This window comes from Drosophila simulans, chromosome 3L, assembly GCF_016746395.2.
Source record: "Drosophila simulans strain w501 chromosome 3L, Prin_Dsim_3.1, whole genome shotgun sequence".
NCBI lineage: Eukaryota > Metazoa > Arthropoda > Insecta > Diptera > Drosophilidae > Drosophila > Drosophila simulans.
Genome location: NC_052522.2, coordinates 16,481,711 through 16,507,162, shown reverse-complemented (window position 1 = coordinate 16,507,162; position 25,452 = coordinate 16,481,711). Strand labels below are relative to the sequence as shown.

General features: G+C 43.7%; 5 protein-coding genes across 8 annotated transcripts; 2 read left to right on the top strand and 3 right to left on the bottom strand.

Annotated features, from left to right (window-relative positions):
• The first annotated feature begins 384 nt into the window (after positions 1-384).
• Positions 385-2,110, top strand: LOC6738385 (eukaryotic translation initiation factor 3 subunit E). Its single transcript, XM_002085158.4, has 3 exons — positions 385-601; positions 696-1,088; positions 1,180-2,110. The coding sequence occupies exons 1-3, from the start codon at positions 512-514 to the stop codon at positions 2,002-2,004; spliced, it is 1,308 nt and encodes a 435-aa protein (XP_002085194.1). The 5' UTR covers positions 385-511; the 3' UTR covers positions 2,005-2,110.
• On the bottom strand, positions 2,102-4,371 carry LOC6738384 (acetyl-coenzyme A transporter 1). Its single transcript, XM_016171604.3, has 3 exons — positions 4,094-4,371; positions 2,627-4,031; positions 2,102-2,472 (listed from the first exon to the last, which is right to left on the bottom strand). Exons 2-3 carry the CDS (start codon positions 4,028-4,030, stop codon positions 2,299-2,301), a joined length of 1,578 nt encoding a protein of 525 aa, XP_016032210.1. The 5' UTR covers position 4,031; positions 4,094-4,371; the 3' UTR covers positions 2,102-2,298.
• Positions 4,372-4,876: 505 nt separating this feature from the next.
• Positions 4,877-7,149, bottom strand: LOC6738383 (cold shock domain-containing protein CG9705). Of its 3 annotated transcripts, none has more exons than XM_016171603.2 (4): positions 6,786-7,149; positions 6,457-6,720; positions 5,703-5,825; positions 4,877-5,638 (listed from the first exon to the last, which is right to left on the bottom strand). In XM_016171603.2, exons 2-4 carry the CDS (start codon positions 6,588-6,590, stop codon positions 5,464-5,466), a joined length of 432 nt encoding a protein of 143 aa, XP_016032209.1. In that variant the 5' UTR covers positions 6,591-6,720; positions 6,786-7,149; the 3' UTR covers positions 4,877-5,463. The 3 variants fall into 3 exon arrangements, with proteins under 3 accessions (XP_016032209.1, XP_016032208.1, XP_002085192.1); XM_016171602.2 differs by having other exon boundaries at positions 6,805-7,149; XM_002085156.3 differs by having other exon boundaries at positions 6,457-7,149.
• A 307-nt stretch (positions 7,150-7,456) lies between these two features.
• Positions 7,457-9,799, top strand: LOC6738382 (E3 ubiquitin-protein ligase RFWD3). The gene is made up of 2 exons (XM_002085155.4): positions 7,457-8,983; positions 9,045-9,799. Exons 1-2 carry the CDS (start codon positions 7,738-7,740, stop codon positions 9,602-9,604), a joined length of 1,806 nt encoding a protein of 601 aa, XP_002085191.1. The 5' UTR covers positions 7,457-7,737; the 3' UTR covers positions 9,605-9,799.
• Positions 9,800-10,387: 588 nt separating this feature from the next.
• Positions 10,388-21,237, bottom strand: LOC6738380 (neurotactin). 2 transcript variants are annotated; one of them, XM_016171601.3, is made up of 3 exons: positions 20,738-21,237; positions 12,837-13,489; positions 10,388-12,773 (listed from the first exon to the last, which is right to left on the bottom strand). In XM_016171601.3, exons 2-3 carry the CDS (start codon positions 13,444-13,446, stop codon positions 10,843-10,845), a joined length of 2,541 nt encoding a protein of 846 aa, XP_016032207.1. In that variant the 5' UTR covers positions 13,447-13,489; positions 20,738-21,237; the 3' UTR covers positions 10,388-10,842. The 2 variants fall into 2 exon arrangements, with proteins under 2 accessions (XP_016032207.1, XP_039149503.1); XM_039293569.2 differs by lacking the exon at positions 20,738-21,237 and adding an exon at positions 13,561-13,712.
• Between the last annotated feature and the right edge of the window lie 4,215 nt (positions 21,238-25,452).

The following is a 25,452-nucleotide window of genomic DNA, read 5'->3' as shown; positions in this document are numbered from 1 at the left end:
GAGGGGCAAATTACTTGAAATATATTTATTAATAATTTTAAAAGAGAGGCATTTTTAGATAAATTTTATACTTAAATAGATCATCAGAAATTAGAGCTGCGTGCAACGAGTGAAAGCTTGAAATTAAAAACCTTTGCTGTGTGTATAACTTTAAATTTAAAATTATTGGTACTTTATATACATAGAGCATGAAAGTTTAAAGGAATAAGAATTTATTGTCATAGAGAAAATATTTAATAATTATTTTTTTTTTAATAATAAAATGATAACAGCCGTGTTAAAAATTAATGAATTAATGTTTTTTAAATAAATGCGCCATTTTAAAAGCTTAAAAAAATACCGGTTCGGGGTTATGGTATTTAATGTCGTTTCCGTATTTCCACCCGCTGGTAACTCTGAGCGGGCGTCACTCTTTTCGTCTCTGGGCACACTGTCTGCCCTCGCACGCGTATTTTTCTGCCAATTTTGCGTGTAAATTTCGTTGTGAAAACATAGTGAAACAGCAGCAATCATGGCTAATTTCGACCTGACACGCATCAATTGCCAGTTTTTGGACAGGCACTTGACATTCCCGCTGCTGGAGTTCTTGTGCGGCAAGGAGGTTAGAAAAGCGACCAGGCGGTGCTCCGCTGGCGGTTGCCGAGTCACCAGTACATAACTATGGGAAATCTACATATGTGTGACTTTCTTTGCAGATCTACAACCAGCAGGAGCTGCTGGAGTACATTTTGGAGACGGTGAACAAGACGAACATGATCGATTACACGATGGACACCCGCAAGCGTCTCAATCTCAGCCAGGAGATGCCCGAGGAGCTCGTGCAGCGCAAGGCGGAGGTCCTGGCCACGCTCAAGCAGCTGCAGAACGAGGTGGCACCCATCATGAAGGCCACCGACATTCTCAAGAACGGTGAGAGCATGAAGGACTCGAAGACCTTCGTCAACGCCCTGCAGAAGGACTACAACTTTAAGGTGGAGCACCTGGAGAGCGCCTACAAGCTGGCCAAGTACCTCTACGAGTGCGGCAACTATCAGGAGTCCACCTCTTACCTGTACTTCTGCCTCATCGTCATGTCGCCCAACGACAAGGTGCGTATGGAGCTAAATTAATGGGAAAAGCGAGAAAAAACACTAAAACAGAATATTGATTAACCAAGTTATTGTCTCCCAAATTTTGCAGAACTACCTTAATGTGCTGTGGGGCAAGCTGGCCGCCGAGATTCTGACCCTCAACTGGAACACTGCTCTGGAGGATCTGACGCGTTTGCGCGACTACATTGACAACGCCAACTTCAGCACCATCCAGGCCCTGCAGCAGCGCACCTGGCTGATCCACTGGTCGGTCCTGGTCTTCTTCAATCACCCCAAGGGACGCGATCTCATTATTGAGATGTTCCTGTACAAGCCCCTGTATTTGAACGCCATTCAGACGATGTGCCCGCACATCATGCGTTACTTGGCCACCGCCGTAGTCATCAACCGCACCCGCCGTAATGCTCTAAAGGATTTGATCAAGGTGATCCAACAGGAGTCGTACACGTACCGCGATCCCATCACCGAGTTCCTGGAGTGTCTGTACGTGAACTTCGATTTCGAGGGAGCGCGACTGAAGCTGCACGAGTGCCAGACGGTGATCCTCAACGACTTCTTCATCGTAGCCTGCCTGAATGAGTTCGTGGAGGATGCCCGCTTGATGATCTTCGAGACATTCTGCCGCATCCACCAGTGCATCACCATCAGCATGCTGGCCGATAAGCTGAACATGAAGCCGAACGAGGCTGAGTGCTGGATCGTCAACCTCATCCGCAATGCCCGTCTGAATGCCAAGATCGATTCGAAACTGGGCCATGTGGTGATGGGCACCCAGCCCTTGAGTCCCTATCAGCAGCTGGTGGAGAAGATCGACTCGCTGTCCATGCGGTCGGAGCATTTGGCAGGTTTGATTGAGCGCAAGAGCAAGCAGAAGCAAAATCAGGAGTCGGCCGACTCCTGGAAGTACTACTAGTTGCTGACTTTTTATCCACAATTAAGTTAAGACTCTTTGTACCCTTTAAAAACCGATGATTGCGCGCAGTCGAGCGAATAAATTAACATCTTACACATTCGCTCAATTCAACATTTGATTTTATTTCCATCGGAATCAAAATTAGTTATACAAAAAACAATACCAAGGCGGGAATTTGTAATTTCGCTAGCCTACAGAATGCAAACGTCTGCTAATCCTAGAATTAGTTGTTTGTACCTACGGGTCGGTGCTGGATCTTTATGACGATCTGGCCCCGGATCACACTATTGATTGCTACCGCGACTTCTGCTTGACCACCAACCAGGATCTCACGGGCAGGTCCTGCAAGTAAACGATCCATTTGCGCACCAGCAGCAGCCACACTATGCCGTACAGAACGCAAATGCCCGACTCCAAGTAGTAACCATCGAAGGTTATCTCGCACTTGCCAGCCGATGCTTCACAGCTCTAGAGGAAAAATGAAGAGTATTTGTTAGGGTAATGGCAACTTCAAGATAGTTTATCTATTCCTGGTTTGTAGTAAAACTTTCACCAAACTATATGGATATCTTTAAGGTCACAATAATCTTGTATGCTGTAGAATCTCTCTCTGAGCACTCACCTGTTGCTCCTCCTTGCCCTGGCAGGTATTTTCCGCATTATTGGAGCACTGCTTCCAGGTGAGCACGTCCACCAACCACAACACCACTGTGTTGGGCCAATTACCGCCCAGATTGCACAATGTGTTCAAAAATGTCATGTAAGTGCCACCGACGGCTGGGTCGGAGATCTTGGCGAAAAAGGCCATGGCAGCCACAAACATGGAGTAAAGGAATACTTGGTAGATGGCATAACTGGTGATCAGCAGGACGTAGTAATAAGCAGGCACAGCTCCTCCCCGGATGATATAGGGTGTGATGTAGGCCAAGCCAGTGGCCACTGTTGCCATGATGATGCGGTAGGGAATCGCTTTCAGATAGACGTCCATGGGACGTGGTCCGTTCGTATACCGACCGACCGCCAGCGGCAGAATGAGCTGCAGAGGAATTAGGGGAATGGCGAGTAAGGCCAGCTTATCCTTCGGCACACCAGCGTCAATTAGTTTTAAGCTGGTCACAGCATCAGAGGCTGCAAACGTGACCTTCACTGTGAGCAGAATTACAGCCAGGATTTGGACGGGACGCATGCGCACCATGTCCCACAAAATCTTGTAGCTCTCATGGATGTTCAACTCGTGCTCCTCCGTGTAGCGAGCGTCCATGTGCGCGTCTTCGATGTCGTTCTCCTTCTTGAAAATGGCCACCAAAGTGGTGGCCACCACAAATGTAATGCCCCAGAACCAAAGGAAACGGGGCAATGTGATCATGCCCTCCTCAAGTGGCACGTCTCTTATGTAGGTGTTGCAGAAATCCTTGGACTCCAGGGCAATGAACACCACATAGCCCAAGAAGTAGCCAGCGGTTTGGCCCACGCTATTGCAGGTGGATGCATATCCAACATTGCATCGCTTTAGCATGGTCAAGGCCCAGCCATCCACGGCGATGTCCTGAGTGGCAGCCAGGAAGTTAAGCAGGAAGAAGAGCAGCGTCAGGAGCGGCACATTGGGATCGACACCGTTTCCGCCCAGCCAGCGATCCACGTGGAGGGAGAGGAGCAACATAAAGGCTCCCAGAAGGTACTGCACTGGGACTAGCCACGATTTCCGGCGTCCAAATCGCCGGATGTACAGGGAATCCACAATTGGAGCCCACAGCAGCTTCAAGCTGAATGGCCAGTAGGCGAAGGAAAACTCCGCCTGTTGTTTGTAGCTAGCTCCTCTATTTTGCAGCAACATGGGTATGGCTGCTATGAGACCGATGGGAATGCCCTGCAGAACGTACAGGAACAGCAGTATGGCTATATTCCTCCGGTCTCCACGAATATCTGGCTTCTGGTGCTCCGCCTCCTTCTCCGACTTTGGTGGCTCGTCGATGAGCAACTCCTGGTCGGCATTGCCGCCCGTTGGCTTTCTCCTTATGGCGGACATGCTGATCAGATAGCGATAGGTATATATTATAAAGACATGCTAGTTTGGGGGCCACAGGCTCACCTGTTTTTCTAATCACCAACAAATAACAACAAATGCCCCAGGTCCACGTCACTCAAATGTAGAGCTTTTTACGTATTTTCCCGATACAATTCCCTCGATGCCTTTAATTTAGTTAAATGTACGATCGAATGGCTTTCTGGATGTTTGCCAGTTCGGTCTTTAATTAATTCATATTCCGTCGAATCGGAATATTTTCTTTCGTGGCATATGTTTGTTGACGTTCCAATATACTTTTATAGCAACTCTCTGTCGCACTACGCATGCAGTTGCTATAAACCGCCGCATGGTCACACTAATCATTCGAAATTCAAACTCAGTGGCGGGAGGCTTACGAAATGGAATCCTTAATTTTAGGAGTATGAGTTGGTTTGGCTATTTATGGCTCTACTTGATAAGTCAAGCGAGCGGGAATCTGTAGGTATGTATTTATTGTGGTAAAAACGTTGTTTTTATTGAATGTGTTACAATTTCGATTTTCTGCAGAGCGCAGATAAGATACACCACTAAATTAAATACAAATTACAGCTGCGGCTAAAACAATATTTTGTCATATTATGACTATCGTGATATTACAATAAATTATTAGCTAGGCGGGCGAACAAATATCTAAAATGAACATTTAGGTGCCGTAATAAAAACATAAGATTAATAATTTTGCATGCAATATGATTAAAACACCCATAAGCAAGCGACTATTATGCTGACCGCAACTGTGCGTACAATACACACTTCAGGCTGATAATATTCAACTCCCACACCACTCCAAAAAAATCACCGATGGAATTGTTTTGCAGCTGTTTTAATAATAAAGTGAATTACTGAGAGCATTTTGCTTGTTTGCTTCGCGAACACATTCAGATGTTTTGTTATAATTAAAAGTAATTACTGATACAGGGCACCACAGCATTGCGGGCGCGTCGCTGTTGGCTTCTCGAATAACAATTTCAATTTCCAAATACATACGCGCTTTTAATAATATACTCGAAACTGGTTGCGGTTGCTCTCCCCTCTTCCAGAGGGAAAGGCAATATTTGTGACTGCGTTTTGTTTGACTTCCATAGCTTAGCTTAAATTCTAATTAAGTGTTCAATTGAAACTCTTGTGATGCTGCTCGCTGGCTGGCTGGCTGGATGGCAGGCCTGTTGTTCTATATTCAATTACGTTCTGGTCTGGTTTCGGCTGTTTCCTGGCTGCTTCGATTGCTGTGCTTTCGTTTACTTTCATGGTTATTGTTCTGTTCCGGTTTTCCATTTCGTTCATCTCGGGTGGCGTGCTCTAGCTCAATTAAATTTCTTGGAAGGCCGTTCAGCTTTTAACAACACACTTTTCCGCTCCCGAACTCCGAACTCCCAGGGCGACGAGCTTCAGCTTTACTTGGCGGGCGAGGAGCCACCATAGAATGGCTCCTCCCACTTGTGGTGCACCTCCGGCGTCAGGTGGCTAATCTGCACGTGCACGGCCTGGTGTTTCTCGTACTTGGGCGGAATGGCGCACAGACGGTATTTGACCTCGTCCCCGGGCATGGGCACATATTCACCTTCGATGCTGTGGGAAGATTATATTTTTGTAGGTCTTACAGAGCCAGCGCATGCATTATTCATCCACTTACTCGGAAACGTGGCAAAAAACGTCCTCTCCGCCGGCGTTGGGTGTAATGAAGCCGTGTCCTTTGGTGCGGCTGAAGGATTTCACCATACCGGTCACAACCGGATTTTCCAAGGCCCGAGCGGAGCTATGTTTTCCCAGCGTTATTTTGAGTTTGCGCGTGTTTGCGTTTCGGCAGCGTTTGGGAAAATAATTAAGCAGGAAGAGACAAGTTAATCAATGGCGTATGCAGGGATATGAGGGGGGTAGAATTTAAGTACGTGGATTATGTTTCAAAGGGTTCAGAGAGCTTATAAATTTGGCAGCGACTGATTTCAGAGTTAGATGTAATGAAAAATTAAATAATGAAATAATTGAAAAAGTATCGGGTTTACAAATTAATTTAAACTTTCAAAGAACTTCTATTCACTTAAAAAAGAATGTTTTAAATAAAAATATTGAACCAATAGTGTTTTATTTTCCATGTTCGATTACTAATTACTGTTAACGTTTGCTCTTTTAATTCAACAACTGCAGTTTAAAACATTATAGAAAGCTTTAGCTTTAGAAATTACATGGCCCCACGCTATTCTTGTTCTATTTCAAAAGGTGGTATTTGGTTTTTGTACAAAAGAGCGAACCTTGTGAAATAATGTGAACTTTCGGCGCCTATTTGGCCCCATTAAGGCTCTGCATAGGGGCCAAGTTCCCCTTGGGGTCAAGTGTGTGTGGGGCCAGTAGTGGGTGGGTTTTGCTGGTTGGGTGGCAGGAGGACTTACGTCGAGGCCGTGCGAGTGCGCCTCGTGATGATGGGACTGGGCAGCTGCAGCGAGGCATTGGGACTATGGCTGTTGTGGTGTAAAACCGGCGGCTTGGCGGCCAGCAGCTTCTCGGGCGTCCTTGGTTCGGCCATGGCTTTCCTCCTCTGCTCGTTTACTTGCCGATTTATGCGTTTTTCTCCTCTCTTCGGACAGTAGAAGCGGCTTGCGCTTGTGTATGTATGTGCGTATGTGTGTTTGTGGGTGAGTGGACGGCAGCCAAGTCTGTCGAGTTCAAGGCCACGGGGGGCGGGTTAGTCAGCCAGCAAATTGCGTTGCACTTAATTCACCTGTACTCGCTCAGCTTACCGACAACTTCACGCCCTCTTTTCAAGCACCTCTTGATAATTAGCAAACCAAAAATCCTGGCTTGGTTTCTTTTTTTTTGCGAAACACCCACACACTGATGCAAATTTTGCCGCTGTAAGAAACGCCGGTTGCCAATGTTATTTGTACACCCTAAATCAGTTCTGCGGGATATGTCTTTTATGAACTTTGGAATCTGGGAATTTTTTTAAACTTTTTAATCGAGTATTACACCGGCTTGATGCGCGCTTTTTAAAGATTTCAGTTTTTTAACGAATGGCGGCGGAGGCGTCGAAGTCAGATCTCAGAGTGACCGTTTTGGAATGTTCTAGAAATCCAAAAACGTATCGCTTAGCTTAATTGGCAATCGATGTTTATAGCAACATGAATGAAAACCAAATTTAAGAAAACAAACGGAGATTACTACAAATTATTCCAATTTGTTGGTAGAATAATAAGATGTAGAAATTTAATTGAGAGCATTTATTATTATGTTAAGCAATTCAATAATTAAATTTTCCGCACACAAACTCAACTTTTATATAGATTCTCTTTTTATATGATTGATATACGAAAAAAATATGTTCAAACTAATATGTTGTTTGCACTAACAAATTTTGTTTAAATATATTTATTTTCAAGTAGTACTCGATAGTTTCACTCAGTTGTTCCATCACTAAAGCAACTCGATCTTGACCATCCCTAGCTTGAAATTTAGCGTCCTATTGCATGCAAGTCGAAATAGATTAAAAAATACCAAGAACATTCATGTTTTCCAAGAGAAAAACTTGATTGTGGCCATATAGAAGTAAAACGGACAGCGACGGTGTCGCAGAAGTCAAGAGCGCCGTGGATCCGGAAATATACTCATCGGACAGCAGCGAATCCGAACATTCTGCTGCGAGAAGGCGGAATTCAGAAATCCTGCTGCAAGGAATGGATCCGGAAGCTTATGACGATGAGACCTCTACAAATGATAGCTTTACAGATGATGAGGCAATCGTCAATCCAGTTGAAGGTCATCAGCCGGCGGTTGAGATTGAGGTACAACGTGACGAGCCTGGTGAGAACGCAGAACCCGAGCAACCGACAGTTCCGCCTCCAATTCTGGTAGATCCTCCGCATTTGCCCAGTCCCCCGAGAAATTCCCGCCGCAACCAAGGTGAAGAACAGGAGGTGATCTCATTGGAAACGCCATCACCGCCCAAGAAACGTAAACGTATCTCCGCTGCTGCCGATAAAAGCCTTAAAAAGTCGCCCGAGGGTAAACCAATAGTTGCAGATGACGAGGACGATGGCCTGACCTGTCCCATTTGTCTTGATTCCTGGGAGATGAGTGGCGAGCATCGACTGGTTTCGCTGCGATGTGGTCACCTCTTTGGAGAAAGCTGCATTCGGCGATGGTTAAACGAAAGCCAACGCCAATCTTCTGTAAAGGTGTGCCCGCAGTGCAAGACGAAAGCCACATTTAGAGATATCCGTCATCTGTATGCGAAGCGCATTCAGATGCTGGACACGGATATTAGGGAGCAGCTGGAGGCGGAGCGTCGGCGTACCCATACTCTAACAACAGAGCTGGCTACCGCGAAGCTGGCTCACACACTGGCCACCGAGAAGTTGATTCTGCTGCAGAAGGACTACGAACGGCTTAAGGAGATGGTGAGGGCAGGTGGTGGGCGGGGAGCATTCGGAGGCGATGCATCCGGCCAGAAGACAATTCAACAACTGGCCACATACCGATTGTACATGGAGAAGAACTTCGAGATAACTCGAGAACCCGGGTGCCGTGTATTGCTCTATTCCGCCAAGCACTCCATGCTGGTGGCATCGCAAAAGAGTGCCCAAAACCTGTTTCCCGGCTACGGCGTACGCTTCATTGATCCGCCTACCTTCAAGCCCCTGCACTTCCTGCACACCTCGGCACTTCTAATCCGGGACATTGCATTTAGCGACTCACAGAACTTGCTCACTGTGGCAAGTCGAGAACAAAAGATCAAGATATTCGACATAAGAACTCGGCTTTGCTCGTCTATGTTCACCGCTCATGACAAGATGCTGTGGTCCTGCGCCCTGGATCGCAACGAGCGCGAACACTTTCTATACGGCGGAGATCTGCGAGGTGGAGTTTATATCTACGACTTGCGGTTTCCCGAGAACATTCTCTGCGAGTTCCAAGCCGAAGGTGAGTGCCATGAATGTGCAAACGTTAATTCCCGCTTAAATCATATACTTATTCCCTACAGTGAACCTAAGTCCTGTGATACACATAGCTCCTGTGCAACCAAATAAGATTTTTACTAGCGGTGGCTTCCTGGTCTGCCAACTGACGGCCCTTACATTCTACGAGTACGCTGCGGCCAGTGATACGGCTGTGCCCACTCGGCTAAATGTGGAGGGACCCTTTCTGTCCATGCAATACGATGCCGTGCAGGACACGGTGCTGATATCGGCCCGATCCAATCCGAATTACCCCCAGTCTCGCTTCATACTTGGTCGAATGGACAAGATTGACGGAACGCCGGTGCTGAAGGTCAAGGCCACCATATATGGATCGAAGGCCACACCGGTTATGACGCGACCGACCCAACTGGGCGTCGAGGATAATACCTTAGTGGTTGGCTATCTCCAGGACAATAAGCAGCTGATGATGCATGATGTGCGGCGCGAGGAGCGAGTGCAAACAATGCCGGTCAACGAGGTGGTCTACGACATCTGCCCGGTGGCTACCCAGGCCGGATCCTATTTGGCCGCCCTCACCGACAATAAGTGTCGAGTTTACAAAGTGAACAGTTCCATGCGATGATATATGTATGTCTGCATTAGTTTTCCGTGAAAATACCAAAAAATTTTCTTTTAGCTAATTAATTTCTGTGAAATATGTGACTACTGATATAAACGAGCTTTTAAGCTAAGTTATTAGTTATAAATTTTTCATTATTTCCGTTTATTAAACATTTGTCAACCTTAAGGTTCGCGTACAAGATTAATCTGAACATAATTCTATATTGTGTACTCCATGTTCTTGTTTTTGATTCTTGATTTCAATTTTTGAATGCTCAAAGTCTGTTGTGGATAAGTCTTGTATAAAACAATAGAAAATGTTGGTTCGATTAATAATATACATATAAAGCTATACAAAAATGTGTTATCCATACAATATCCGATTTATATATGTAAATGCGTAATTATAGATACTCCTAAATGAAATGTGGAAATGAACGAATGTTTAAATAGATATCTAAATTCATTCCTGACAGTCTCGAAATGTTTGCAACACTTCAAACTTTCGGAAAAGTCCTTCGATCTTAAACTTGCAACGAGTCTGGCATTTCCAAGCCCAAGTAAATGTTTATGAATTCGGTTTGATTCTCTCGAGTCTTGAGTTTTGTAAAATTCTATCAAAAAATGTTCGTCGTTGGTCGTTTTGCGGGTTTTTTGGTAAATCAAAAACCTCTGTGGCATTTACTCCTATAAAGTTGTATATGGTTTGTAGTATAGTATATAGATTAGTGTGTTGGATAGTTGAAAGACGCAGATCTATACTTTTTAAGTATAATTTTGTATATTTTGTGATGTTTTATTTGTGTTTTTGCTGTTTGTGTCTGTGTGTTTTTGTGTTCGTTAATGTTAAGATTAGAGAATACGTACTCGTATGAATAAACGTATGGAGTCAGCATAACTTAAGACTTTCAACTTAAACTGTACGAGAACTAAATATCCGTTACACATATATTTATATATATATAAACATTAGATTAACTTATATGCTAAACTAAACACGAAACGAAGTCGGGAAGTATTAAGCTTTGATTAGGCACTCGGTTCGTATTAAATTTAAAGAAATCGAATATTACTTTAAAATCCAATACCTAAAGTATTTTAAATTTTCGAAATTTCAATCGTACGATTTTTGCGAGATAACTTTAAGTTTAATAGAAACCGAAGGCGCAACCAAGCTGAATGAGATAATCGATCCCAGGCGGATCAAGACAGGTGCGAAAGTTTAGAAGCGAGGGCCTATCTTTTGGGATTTTGGTTTGCTTAATCGACGCGCGCATACCGCGGCACAATATCCTTGCTGATCCAGTAGTTGCAGGGCAAGTAGTCCTCTTCCGGCTGCGCATCCTGGCCTACATTGATGACCCGGCGGTTCTGGACAAACGACTGCACCGTGCCGTGGGAGACATAGTAGTAGAATAGCTGCTGCATGGCCGAAACGAAGCGGCGCTGCTCTACGGTGTGCGGCTCATAGCGGCCGAGAATGGCCTGGACATCGGCGTCCACCGTGGCCAGCTGATCGGGTCCCTCGCCTTGGGTGACGACATAGAACGGCACACTGGGCTGCTGTCTCGCATTCGTCAGCAGCGGGCAAACGCTGCGAATGTCCGAAATGATGGAAACCAGCGACGCATAGCTGCTGGCATTGTACTTCTCGATAACCTCATCGGTGAGGCCCAATGCTCCAATCTGGGAGTTTTCCAGATAGGCACGCACCTCCTCTCGCGTCCAGTTCGCATGTAGTTCGCGCAGTTTCTCGGTGTGCGCCTCATGCGCAGTGGCGCCCATAACCAGCACCGGCTTGTCGTTGGCCTGTTCGCGCTTCCAGGTATCCGAAGGATGCTCAAAGACCACATCTCCATCGAGAACCAACCATTCGTGTCGGCTACCGCTGGCATTCGCCTCCTGCGGTTGCGGCAGATCCACGGGGAAGTGCAGCCAGGTGTCGGGAGTGGCAGCCCAAAGTCGCTCGCTGGACGCTTCACGCAGGCACTGGATGTCAGCGCACTCGAGGGTGGCCATCAGCTGCTCGTTTTGTTTTCCAGACTCACTCAATGGCTTTCCAGGCAGAATTGCTGATCCAGATGATGCCCAGGCCCTGGTGTACAGACCCTTCACCTTTTGTGAGTTAACTAGAAGAGTCACCAGAGTGGCTCCGGCCCGATGACCCAGCAGGGTGACGGATTGCGGGTCGCCGCCAAAATGTACGATGTTCAACTTGATCCAGTTGAGCACGGCGATGATATCGGTGAGCGCGTAGTTGCCCGAAGTTGGCGGATGTGCCTCCTTGGTCAGAGCGTCGAGGGCTAGGAAGCCGAAGACACCCAAACGGAAATTGGGACGCACAAAGATCACATCGTGCGATCGAGAATAGCGAGCCGATGGACGGAGAATACCCGGCGAAGGACCAGCCAAAGATTCCGCTCCGATCAGGACGACCACAGGCAAGGGGTTATTGTACCGCACATGGGGAGTAACCACGTCAAGGTATAGACAATCCTCGTCGCCAACGGTGGTGCCATTGCCCAATCGCTGCGTGCACACCACACTGCTGTTATGGGTTTGCAGTGTATCATTCCAGCACATATTGATGTCATCAATCAGTTCAGCCGGCTTCCATCTCAGTCTGTCTACGGGTGGCTTCGCATATGGAATGCCACGGAAGGCAAAGGCTCCATCTTCCTTAACGCCCTCCACGGGTCCGCATCCCGTCACTGCCATTATGTAGCGTCCTTCCCGCAGCGGCGGCGAGGTCAAAGTCTCGTGGGTTAGTACGTAACCAATCACGCCCAACAGGAGCACAAATAGCAGGATGCCAAACACAATCAGGGCATCGTCCACACTGCACTTGTAGCCACGCAGACGGGTTAGCAAGGAGACGGGTCGGTTTTGCTCCTCCTCCTCGGCGGCCAGTTTTTCCTCCGCCGCCAGCTTCTCGTCCTTCAGCTCGCCCTTCAGCTCCTCGGTACCGTTGGTCTTGACGGGAGCCCGATCCACTGTGTCTTGATCCTTAAGGGAATCGTCGAGGGTCTCCATCGAGGCCAGACCGGCCTTGCCCAAGCCCAGCTCCACATCATCGTTGCTCTTCTTTTTCGGTATCATGTTGGCGATTGGCAGCTTGATGGCGTTCAAAAGTCCACGCTTTGGTGGTGCATCGGAGGCATCTTCAGCGGGCGTAGCTTCAGCAGTGGCTTCTGCAAAAATGGAAGCGAATTTTTTAGAGTTTGATTTAGAAAATGTATTTTTATTTAACTTACCAGACTTGGCATCCGCGTCACCGTTGACCAGCTGCTTCTTTTCCTTTTCGGCGGATGGCTTGCGGGCAAAGAAGCTGCGCAGGCGTTCTCCCAGTCCTGGGCGAGATTTCTGTTCGTCTTTGCCGGAACCGGTGGCGGCATCTCCATTGGCTTCCTTATCCTTATCCTCTTCCTTCTCCTTTTCGAGCAGCTCGCCCTCGGCACCATCACCATCTGCCTTCGGCTTGTTCTTCATGAAGAAACCGGGCAGTTTGAGACCTCCGATCGGGATCTTTTTGGGCTTGACCTCGCGCTCCTCCTTGCTTATCTTTTTGTCATCGGCGCTGTCTGACTTTGTGCCATTCTCGGCGGGAATATCGATAATCTCTTCTCCATTGCCTGATTTGGATTTCGCTAATTCAGCATCGTCGATTTTTTTCTCGGCCACTGGTGAGGATTTCTTGCCGACATTTGGAGATGCTGGCTTGGAGGTCTGTGGACTGGGTGTCTTCTCCTTGGCGTCCTCCTTTTTGTCCAACATTTTGTCCGTTTCCTTGGGCTCCTCTAGCGCCTCTTGCTGGGCGGCTGTCGTCTCAGTGGGCGGGGTTTCCTTCTCCTCGAGTTCGCCCATATTGTCGATGAATCAAGATCGTTTAGAGAACTCTGCGAGAATTCTGTAAAAGTCAAAGAAGAGTATTTGGTTAGTTTATGTTCTAGATTGAATGTCCGCTCTAGGATAATATACCTTGACTTAGTTGAGCAAAAAAAAAATAACTAAGTTACACTTTGGTTCTGGTTGCTTGTGACTTTTTTAGGGATCTGCGATCTAGGATCTATCACGATCGATGGCTGAAATGCTTCTAGCTGCCGCTTCCAGCTGCACAGGATTTTTATACGATTCCGGCAGAAATTCCTAACCCAAAGGACAAGCAGCTGATCCTGGCAAATGGCAACGCCGGCTGCTCGCTCTCCTTTGTCCTTGCACAATTGCTTGAGGGTTTCCCTCGCACTCTCCCTTTCTCTACCTGAATCCTCTAGCTTTGAATCCTACCTGGAAAATGTTGTCCCACTCAGGTAGTCCGCGGAAAATTCGCTCGTATTTCCCTCAACATATCCCGGCAACATGGCACTCTTTTCGGGGCGGGAAGACCGCAAATTTATTAAGCGAGCATATCCAGCTGCGTACCCATCAGTTTTTGATCCGATCCCCGTACCAGATTTCTTCTTTCTTACAATTTTCTTGAGCGTCCTAACATTTCCCTGTTTGGTGGTACGTGCGCCTGGTCGATTTTCACGCGTCCCACGTTCTCGGAAAAACGCTCTTAATTAGCGAAAAACTATGAAAGCAACGTGGAAACATCCAAGGACATTTGACATGTCCTTTTGCATCATTATGCTAAAAACGCCGCTCACAGCGGGATTGCAGTAGCAAATCACGTCCAGACTAATTGACCGCACCAGAAAGTGCGAGAAGTCATGAGAATTTTCTTTTTCAAAAACATTTTCCTGACTTTTTTAATGAGCCGCACATTAGATTGACATTAGCCAAGAGAGACGAAAAAATAGTGATAATTTAAAAAACATTTGGGTTTCTAGAGGGAAATGACTACAGTTTAAGTCTCTTCTAAATGTATAATGAAATGTATTATAAATACTATGATTGCCCGATTCTAAAATTGGAAAACCATAGACTATCTCATCATTTGCTTGTAATTAAAGATGAACTATATTTTTTAGAGACCCCAAACATGATTGACTTGCCTCGCTTATCACTCCAAGTAAAATGGGTTCAACTATTAATCTCATTTTTGTCCAGCTGACCCACTGAATGTACACAGCTCCATGTCATCCTCTATTACTGCACTGTCGTCTGTCTGCCCATTCAACTGATTCCCCATTATTTCCCCATCGGTGGTGGAGCATTACAAGTCCATTACTCGCACGCATTGAGGGAAAAACCAAAGCGCAAAGAGACGAACTAAAAGATATGGCAAAGGAAAAACGATGCCAAGTCGCGACCTCTGTCATGTAAATCAACCGAAATTCCATTAAAATGTGAACTTAAAGTTCAAATTGCGTTGCGTGCCATAATCTTGCAACATTATCAGTTCATTCCCGCTCTTGTTCGATTTGGTCAACTGGAAGAGTGACACCGCCGAGGCAAGCACAAAATGAAAATGTGGAAAATCGAAAGCAACTCGACAATGTTGCGTATCGAAAGTGAAAAGAGAGTGTCACACAGACACATGGGGTTCTAAAGAGTGGGGCTGAAACAATGCGACACGCATTACAATCCAATTGAATCGGATTTCAAAGTATTACCACGACTGGCGGAAAAGGGCGGAGATAAGTTGTCTGGCCAAAGTGTGGAAAAGTCATGGGGCCAGAGGCATATAAGCCTCCTTGTTGTTCTTGCCGCTGTCCATGGGCTATAACTATGTACTCGTACTATTCCTCCGCTCAACGGAAGCAGGCCAAAGTAATTACAGTTCACTGGAACTGGAGTATCTGAAGGCACTATCTCCAGTGCGCATCTTTATAGCTCGCACTGAAAATCTTGACACGTCGATGAAAATAGTAGGGTTTGAATTGAGATCATTCTGGCAATAAATAATTAAATCTTTGTTGTCTTACTTTTCATTACATTTCTTTATGATCAGCGCAATAAAAAAAATCAGTTTCGAGCAAATAGTAGTTTAGTTTTGAAGCCAATTTTCTTTAACTGCACTTTCGACGCCCTATCAATTAAAACCAAGATTTAAATGGCAAAAACTCCACTTTTATTCATTGTATCATATGGCAGACACATTTCTCATAGCGATCATTGTTAATTAGCTGAGAAATGTATATTCTTTGGCGGGGGGTCAAGCAAACAAAGTTGACGCACCCAAAACGCAATGAAACGCGCTAAAAAGGGAAAATTGTTCCATGTCGCCAAGTCACGCAGTCCAACATATTTTCCGACCCATTCCATGATTCTTTGGGCCGCATATATGAGCGGTCTGTAATTGGTCTTGGCTCGTAAATTAAATCAAATTCGAAACTTGCGTTTGACATGCCATTCGACTTCCTTCTCATAGCCAACACACCCCCACCCGTTTCCTTTTTTATTATCCCTGAATTTTATTCTGTTCTCTGGCTTTTAGTTCTGCACATGGAAATTGCCGTTAAAACATTAACAATTGACCACAACATGTTGGGGGATATGCCAGCCAAGTGAGGCACTGCACAGTGGAACAAGATCAGGAGAAAACTTTTATATAATATAATAGTATATTAGTCCCTTTAACTGATTAAACAAAAGATGGATATTTCAATATGATCTATATTTGATTTTAAAAAATACTTAACTAAACTTATAAAAATAACATTATTTTTTGATTCGAATATTATATGATATATATAAATATTATGCTTGCACTCAAATCTCTCATTTTTTCCACCACCGTTCTTAAAATCCCACTAGATTATCCTGCCGCATGAGCAACCAAAAAGTTGGCCCAACTAACCACCGAAAACCCTCGTAGATATCCCAGCTTAAGCGCAACAAATAAATTCTGGTGAAATATCTCGTATCTCGGAACACGTCAAGAAACACTTTGAAATGCATAAAAACGCAATTGCTCTAGGCCATTTATTTTGCCCGAGGGAGTGAAAAGCAGGGAATGCAGAGTACTAAGTTGCAGTTGGGGGAGATAACCCCATGTCGGGAGTGGAAAAGCGACAACTGGCATAAAAGTTTCGGGCACAAGCTGCCGCTAAAGACGCAACCTGTGTCCATGTTGCTCAGTCTTTTTTTTTTAATATTTATACATGGTACTTTTAGTATAGAAGGGTATATTTTTTTTAGTTTTTTATTTATATTATGAAAACTTATGTAATGGTGAGCAAAAAATTGGTTTTAAATGCTATTTTTCGGCTTTAGTTTTTAACAAAGAAATACTTTTTTGTTTCGATATTATGATAATTTCTATTTTTATCCCGTTTATATAGTTATATACAAACAATCTTTGCTTAACTGGATTGCTCGATATCAAATAGTCGCAACACTCAACTACATTTAGCTTTTTACTGTTTTTTTTTTTTTTGTATTCGCCCATCTAACTGCAGCGAAGCATGAAACGAAAACAGTGCGAAGGAAATGACAAAAGGAGGGTGATGAATAAAGGGGAAAGAGGCATGGAGAGGGGGGAAAACAGTAGTTGGGGGAGGAGTGTGGGAGGGTTAACCGATCTGCGTCCTTTTATTATTATTTATTACGTTTCCTGCTGGCTTCCTACCTCTCCCCCTCTCTTTCGCACAACACTGGCTTTGACTTGCGGCCGGAAAAAATGCTGCCTCCTACCGCCAGATGGCGTCTTAGCCATTTATCGTGTGCGTGTGAACAGGCAGTAAAGTGTGCGAGCGAGATGACAGAAGGTGGATAACAAAAAAAAAAAAAATGAAAAAAGGACATTCTATTTTGACATGCACTTTCAGTGTTTTTGTGTGCGGGTGCTGTTTATGCTCAATTAAACAGGATATTCCAGCAATTTCAAAACACTCCACAGCCCGGACATTCAGATCTACTGATAAGAAACGCTTAAGCTTGTTTATAATTATATGTGCGAGGAAATTTGTCTAGACAGTCAAAACAACAAATAAACTCAACAGCAATGCAGTTTTTAGTAGGATACACAGGAAAAAACGTAATTTTATTCGGTTGTACTTATTACAAAACATTTCTAACTATAAGGACTTTAAGCCCCTGAATCTCCTACGTTTTTCAGTGCACTCGTTTCCCTACTTGGAGCACCTGCAATCAGCGTTTTAGATTCAATAACCTCAGGCATAATAATCTTTCAATTTGCGCCTCCAATTTCCACGTCGGAAAAGAGGCACACATCGAGGGAAATCGCAAACTTCTAACGAAGTCAATTTGTCATCCGGACGCCATGCTAATGGACTTCTGGTGGGGATGGGGTCTCCTCCTCCTTCTGCTTACAACATGCCCTCTGGTCATTTTAAAATTAACTTTAAATATTCTGATCTAACGATTTATCATGCCGTGTTGTGGATTTTTGTTCAAGTTGCTTAATTTCATGGCAATTTATTGAAGTTGGCCAAGTGGGAGAATGGAAAATGATGAGCCACATATTCGCCAGGCAATCAAAAGCAGGGTGATTAATGATCTCAGCCGACACGTGTTCAAAGAACAATGCGGAAGGGGTCGGAAAGATGAAGGGGGAGTGAAGTTCACTGGAGCATGAGAAACACTTAGAAAAAATAAAGAAAAAACATAGGTAAGTTGGCAAGCAACATCGCACGTTGCAACAGATGTTGAAAATCTTTAAAAATATACAAACTTGTTTGTTAAGAACTACTTGAGGACATACTATAATAATTCTTAAGAAATATAAGACTGAATTTATTTCCAGTACAAAAGGGGCAGAAACCAGAAACCGCAAGACTCAAAGGTTTATGCACGTGCGACGCGGATTCACAGTCGTCTCCCCTCATTTTATTTTGATGGATAATAATCTCCTGGGGCAGGTAGAGAGCGGAAATTGGTGAAGGGGCACAGAGTCCCACAAACCTCAAAGGATCAGCGGAAGGCGCCTAGTTCCAGGACAAGGGGATTGGCACAAAAAAATGGAATAAATGGAGTTTGGAGTGGGAAGAGCAAACAAAATCGGAACGAGATTTCCACTTCAAACAGGCCATTTTTATGAATTTGTAATTACTCTCGAGGGGCAAACAACTCTTGAAGATACGAATGGGATAGCCCTCAGTTGCGTTGGTTTGTTCAATGTTTGTTCATACCCCGTACTCTTGGGTTTGATGAGCTACACATTATGCATATCTTATATTTCAAGAATATTTGTTGGAGAATGTTATAACATTAACTGAGTGCATTGAACCACAAAGTTGCTTTTAACCAGTATTGTCCGCAGTTAGTTCTTTTTTTAAGGAAGTACTGGGTATCTGTTAAGTCTACATATGGTCACACTGCTTTCCTCACAACTCATGGCTGTCCTTCCACTATATCATTCCATTTTATTGCACAATATTTTCTAGCACGACGTTGCCTTTTTCAGGCAGATAGATAAGCGAAGATTTCCTCCGCGATAAGAACCCTGAGAATTCCTTGAAGCCAGACTCCTTGCAGGGCCATTGGAATTGTCAACAACAAATATTTATGATTTGCGCTGGGGTTTCGTGTAACCCTCATTAGTCAATTGTCAGCAGCAGCTCTTGAGGGGATTCGAGTTTTGGGATCGTATCGCAGCACTTGACTCTCAAGTTCTTTTTGCTGATGGATTTACAATTTCCTAAAAGAAAACTCCATTTTTGTTTAAACTGTTTGACCATGAACTCCAGATGTAAATAGCCGAGTTGTTTATCATTGAGAGCGAGAAGAAGTGTTGAAAATCGTGCTTGGTATTCTTGTAGCATTTGCCTTGTTGTGTTTTTTTCTTAATTGTTGTTTACTTTTCGAGAGGAAAGCAGACAACTTACATAGGAACAACAATTTAAAATTGAATTGTAAAGACGAAAACTTTTGATTACACACATTTTGGGGTAAATTGGGAAAATGAGATACTGAGGCACACACATCAACATCATCATGGCTGTCGGCTCTTGTCTTTTGAAAACTTGGCAAAACAATGAGGGAAGTTGGAGCGAAAAGTCAGGCGGTGGGGGGAGTTGCCTCCATAAATCTCTTTCCGAATGCAAATGTTGCGTCAGCGTGGCATCTTCACGTTTTCCTACCCCATTTTGTGTGCCTCTGTTTTTGGCTTTGTTGATGCTTTCCTCACTTTTTAGTTGCCCGATTCCCCGGAAGTCTTTTTTTTTTCTTTTTCTGGAGCGAATCGAAGAGCAGCAGCTGCCAACTCGAACTTTCTCTGAAGATCCCGGGAATTCGTGATCATTTCCATGCGCCTATTAATTCATCATTGAATTATTGCCCTTTTTCCCGGTATCCCTTCAACAATTTCCTTTGCATTTGTTTACAGAATGACTATTTGGGGATTTACTCAAGCCGGCGTCTGACTGTGCATACAAATGATACGAAAGGGTCGCGCTATTTTTGGGGCAACTCCATCCAGAAAACTCTGTATGTTGATGGATTGAAATATCTGAGGATTAGCACACATTATGTTTATGAAATGTTCAAAAGGATTTGTCAGGGCCGTGATTTATGTCAAATGGTTATGTTTTTCATACGGCGCAGCGACACAAGCCATTAGAAAGGATGGAAAATGGGATTTATGGATGGAAAGAGCTGTCTGATCATTGACACGAGCCATTAGACCTCAAGACGCGTAAGATGATGATGATGATGACGATGGGTGGGTGTGCTTCGTTACGCAGGGATTATATCAATGAATCGTGAAGCCCCATTAATCTTATTAAGAGCTTGGAATGAAATGTTTTTCGAGACGCCATTTAAATTGTTTTGGTAAGATGTTTCCTCGGTAATTATGGATTGTGGGGGATTAGAAATTAATTTAGAGCCGTCAAGAGCGGACACCTACATATTTCAATAGTTTTCAAATTAAAACCTTATATCTTTTATCTTCTACTTTTCACAAATATTTTATAATTATAACTCAGAAATTGTTAGCTTTTAATTGCTACGCCATTCGCGTTTTTCAGTAAACTAAAGTGGGCCACAAAACCTCGTCTTATAGTTATGTCCTTTTTGGCCAAAATCTATAAATTTTGTATAAAACTAAAGGCATTTTATTTAATTTAAATCACATTTTAATCTTTCAAGTTCGAAGTGTAACAGCTAAATTAGCTTTTCTATATTCACTTGACAAATTATTAAAGTTGGCACATAGATTTGACTTCATTTAGAATTCATTGATTTGTTTTCAACTGCTCTTCCTCTTCTTCAAATCCCCGAGGTCCTTCGCACGAATTTGTATTCTTACCTTTTTCGATTCTCGCAAACTCTGTGTAAAATGTGTGTTGCTTTTTTCGAACTTGTTGAAATGCGGTAATTGGGAATAATCCTTTGGTCCTTGAAAACAGCGGGTGGCGTAAATGAACCCGATGTCCTTCCTGCAGGACACTTAGGTGTGTATAACAAACGCACAGATTTTTTGATTTGTTGCGGTTTTTTTCTTTTCTCCGCTCCTTCGGCACAGAGCAAAACAAAATGCACAATAGTAGTTGCGGTGTTTTTGTTAGATGTGTGTAAATATATTTCTTGCACTTAATACGATATACGATGCACAATAGGAATATAAAAATTTATTCCTTGTTTGCGCCGAATTTGATTTTGTTTTCTTTTGGTCGCGTCTGTGCGGCGAGAGTGTGTGTGTGTGTGTGCGATGCGAAAACAAGCACAACCGGAGCGATGGAAAACGCGTGCGGCTTCCAAAACAGAACAAAACTGACTGACGCCGTTTCGATTTCATGCAATTCATGCGGCTTCGAAACGGTTAACAGAGCCTTAACAGCAACTGTTAATGTTAATTTTCTTGGATTTGCTTTTATTCGGGGAACTGGAAGTGGAACGTGTTTTCGGAGAGAACATGTTTGCCTCTTGAAATGAAACATAATTTAAGATGTAACTTGTAAGTTTCTAATTGTATACAAATTATGTCAAGCAACAGTGACTAGCATTGGAAACACCTACACAAATACTTATTGTAACATTTTATATGTAATTTAATTAAACTTATTTTACATGATCATAGTTTATGTTTATGATTTAGTTCGAACCGGACCACTGTGCACTGGAACTGGAAGCAGCCGGCTTTGTAAATTTATAAATCATAGGGGTGGCTGGAAAGCAGCAGTAAAAGTAGCGGCTTTGTTTTCCTGTACAGTAAGTGCAAAATGTTCGATGGTGATTTTATGAAAAAGGTATTGTAGTTTTGGTAAAGCGTTTATTGTTCGTGAAACAAGATACCTCAGATATTATGATCAGATCAGATGCTTTATAGAACATTTAGGAGAACATTGGGTAAAATTGTTATAAATTGTTGAAGTCAATACCCGAAATCCAAAGAAGAGGTGTTACGTAGTATATAGCTCTTTATAAATTTGAAACTAAAAGTTATTATAAATTAGTTGTACACGCTTTAAATACATGTAGGTAAGGTTCTCCCTATATTTTTGTTTTGTTAATTTTACTTGAAAAGAGAGCTTCCCTTGGGAAGGGAAAGAAGTTTGTTGATATGGCACTTTTGTTTGAGTAAAGGTTTTGATTTCGGTTTTTGAAACTCGTTTTCAAATGCTCATCAACTGGCAAGTGTTGAGGCGCAGTTTATGCCGATGGGAACATCTGGCATATGTAGGGAAATTCCACGTCCTGATGCGTCATTACAGCACAAACCCTTACTGTTGGCTACCTCCAACCCAACACCCCTTTTCGCATAGGGTTTCATATCCCTACCCCTGAGAAAATTCACTTATTTGGTAAGGAAGACAAAACATGATTCTTTCAGTGAATCAGTGAATCAGTGAATTCAGTAATGAATTAATTTTGAGCGATACACAAATCAACAGAATGATTCATTCACATTTATGAGAAAAACATACACTGCTGCAGTTTATTTTATATAGGGTAATCCCCCAGTATTACTATCTTCTTCTCTATTTTATAAAAATGCAACACTTATGATTTATGAGTAATCAACTAATGTAAGAGATATGTCTTCAGACAATTAGGCTACCCATTTAACTAAAGTGCTTAGTAAACATTTTCCACATGATATACCTATGTACATAGTTTAATATTTATATTGAACTGGTGCAGGTTGAATGTTTAGAACAGAAGCCATGACGACACGTGCTAGGAAAGTATTAGAAGTCGATTCTCCTGCCCCTGCAAAGGGATTACCCCCTGAATTCCTACCCACATGTCAACAACTTTCACGCCCCGAACTATGAGGGTTCCCTATTCCAATGTGGAGCCACTGAAGCATTTCATTAGACATGATGTTAGACGACATCTGCCACCGAAAAAAAGGAATAAATATGGTAGGAAACTACTAAATAAAAGTGAAGGTAGGCTCGAGTTACCTATTTGAGTATGACGCATGCCCGTCACGTCACGGAGGGGAAGGATCAAAATGATCGCATCGGATCATTATCATGATCGCAAATGGTAACGAGGAAACCCGCAAAATGTGGGACGCCCAAGGAAGGAAGTGGAGTAGTGAACACATGTTCCTGTCTTGTGTGGGTTGTTCTTCGGATGGAATAATTAACAAGTTTAATTTAAATTTGAACCGGAAACGTGTGGAAGCCGAAAACGAAGACTTCAAGAAATTCGAGGGAGTTCTATGCTCTGCACCACTAACCCCACGATATGTAATTCAATCAAGCAATGATTCGGTTTCAATATGCCAAGCAAAACCTCGAAAAGCCGCTTAATGTTTGAGCTCAATTATATGGCTTTTTGTTTTTTTGGGGTGCGGAGCTTGTGCCCCGCCCACTTTCCAGCCCATAAACGCCTCAAAGTCGACTACAAATAGCGAACAAGGAAGTTGAACATAAAATGCGTCTTGTTTTAGCTCCGTTGCAAATTATGTTCGGACATAAAAAAGCGAAACTTTCGTGTATTACCCACTACTCAACCACTGAACCACCACCCACTTGGTCTGAGGGCAACCACAAAAGTTACTCTTTTATTTACCCAAACGAGGGGCGAGGCCGGTGCTCCAGGGATGAGGATGGAACTCTGGGCACTGGGATGCGGGACATGTGGCGAACAACAGGCGCAGCAAGTGTTAAGGTGGTGTTGTGGCGCCCCTTAATGGAATCAGTCCCCCGAACTCGACTCGCCTGCCCAGATAAAACATGAAACGCTTTTAAGTGTTCCTCGCAACTGAGGTTAAACACCTCAAAGGCAACTCGGTGCGTCTGGCAAAGAGCCGAGTCGAGTGGGTGGGGATTTCGCTGGTTCGGGGGAACCCCCCTGGGCAACTATGTACGCCAAACTCTGTGGACGTGGGCTGATCAAATTAACTCGAAGGTGGGGATCAAGAACCGAATTGTGATTAAACTTGGGAAAGGAAAGGAAAGGATTCAAGGTGAAGAAGACAATTAGCGTTGCCTTAATACACTTTACATATATATACGAAAAATAATTTAAATTGCTAATAATTTGAAATACTAAGAAGTAAAAAATGCGTAGGAATGTTAACTTTAACTTGGAAATTCAGTGTTAACTAGTGCCCAAAGCTTGCAAGTTTACCCAAGCCAATTTCAACTCTCTCAAAACGAAATTTCCCTGGGGACTTTTCTTTGCTTTAGAAACAGTAACTTGTACACTTTAAACTTCACCATTCTCCCCCCACTCAAACAATCAATTAAGGAACCAATTCGCCCTAAGACGACCAAACTCTCCAAGGGTCAATGTGTCCCATTCAGACCATTGATACTTTCGAGCTGCTGTAACAATATGAATCTCACAGCAGCACAAGAGCAAGTTGGAATGGATGGGTGTGCATACAAAGGATGGCAACCGAAATGCACAAATAGGCATTGAAAATGAAAACAGAGTCTTTAGTAATCTTCAGTGACACAATAAAAACACGACAAAAAGTATTCAAAAGGGAAAATGAGCCACAAGCAGATACAGCCTGTGTGCGTGAGTCAAGTAAGTGGAAATAATCGCAGACAATAGAAGAAACTGGGGGACTCCAGTCTTCAGCCTCGGCTGCAGCAATGTACTTCTCAGATACTTCAGCTGGCATCCGAAGTGCAAAGTCATATTGACAATCGCCGGCCGCTCGAGCTGCAGAGTGCATAAAGTCAGCCCTGCAGATACAGATACAGATACAGAGTCGTTGCACTTTTTAAAGTGTCGCTCGCACTGCAGCCTGAAAAAAAAACACCCAATAAGAAGTTGACTGAGACTGAGACTTTCGTCTTCATTTGAACGCCAGAGTCGGATTAACACTTAGAACAGTCGGAGTTACAGTGGCACAATTATGGAAATTAATTAGCAATATGTCATACAGCAATTATATTCCACCTTTCATTCTATTTGATTTAAAAACAATTAAAAAATTAAGATAAAATCTTATTATTTTGTGTTTTGAATTTAAAGTATTATGATATTTAATTTTTTATCTTGATGATATCCCCATTCCAACCACTGTGCAAAATTGCGAAGAGCCTGACATTGACATGCTTGCATGCTCCTGACTGAAGACAGAAGCTCCAAGTCCAGGGGATGAGCAGATGCCCCTCGTAAAGAACCGGGTGCAGGGATCAAGCTCATGCCCCGCGTGGGCGATGTCTGTGCGTGATTGGAACTGCGACCGGGATGGGATGTGGAGGCTTCTGTGCTGGGGCCCTGGCCAAGCTCTATTAATATCCGACTTCCTACAATTTGGTGAATGCGTAAATTGTATGTGAAAGGAAAGCTGACTTTAATGCGTCATAATTGATTCACAATGCGGATGGCAAGGCGATGGCTTGATTTGATTAACGCAGAATGTAGAATGTAGCTCACGGATACATGCTGCCATCTATGTATGTAGCTATACACACCGGCACACACCCACACCCACTGCAATTGCAGCTTGACTTACTGCCAAATTATTGATTTTCGTGGCATCTGCAGTGAGTTCATGTCGCCAGTAAATGTGTATCTTTGTGGGCGGTTGACTTTGCCATCGCTTTG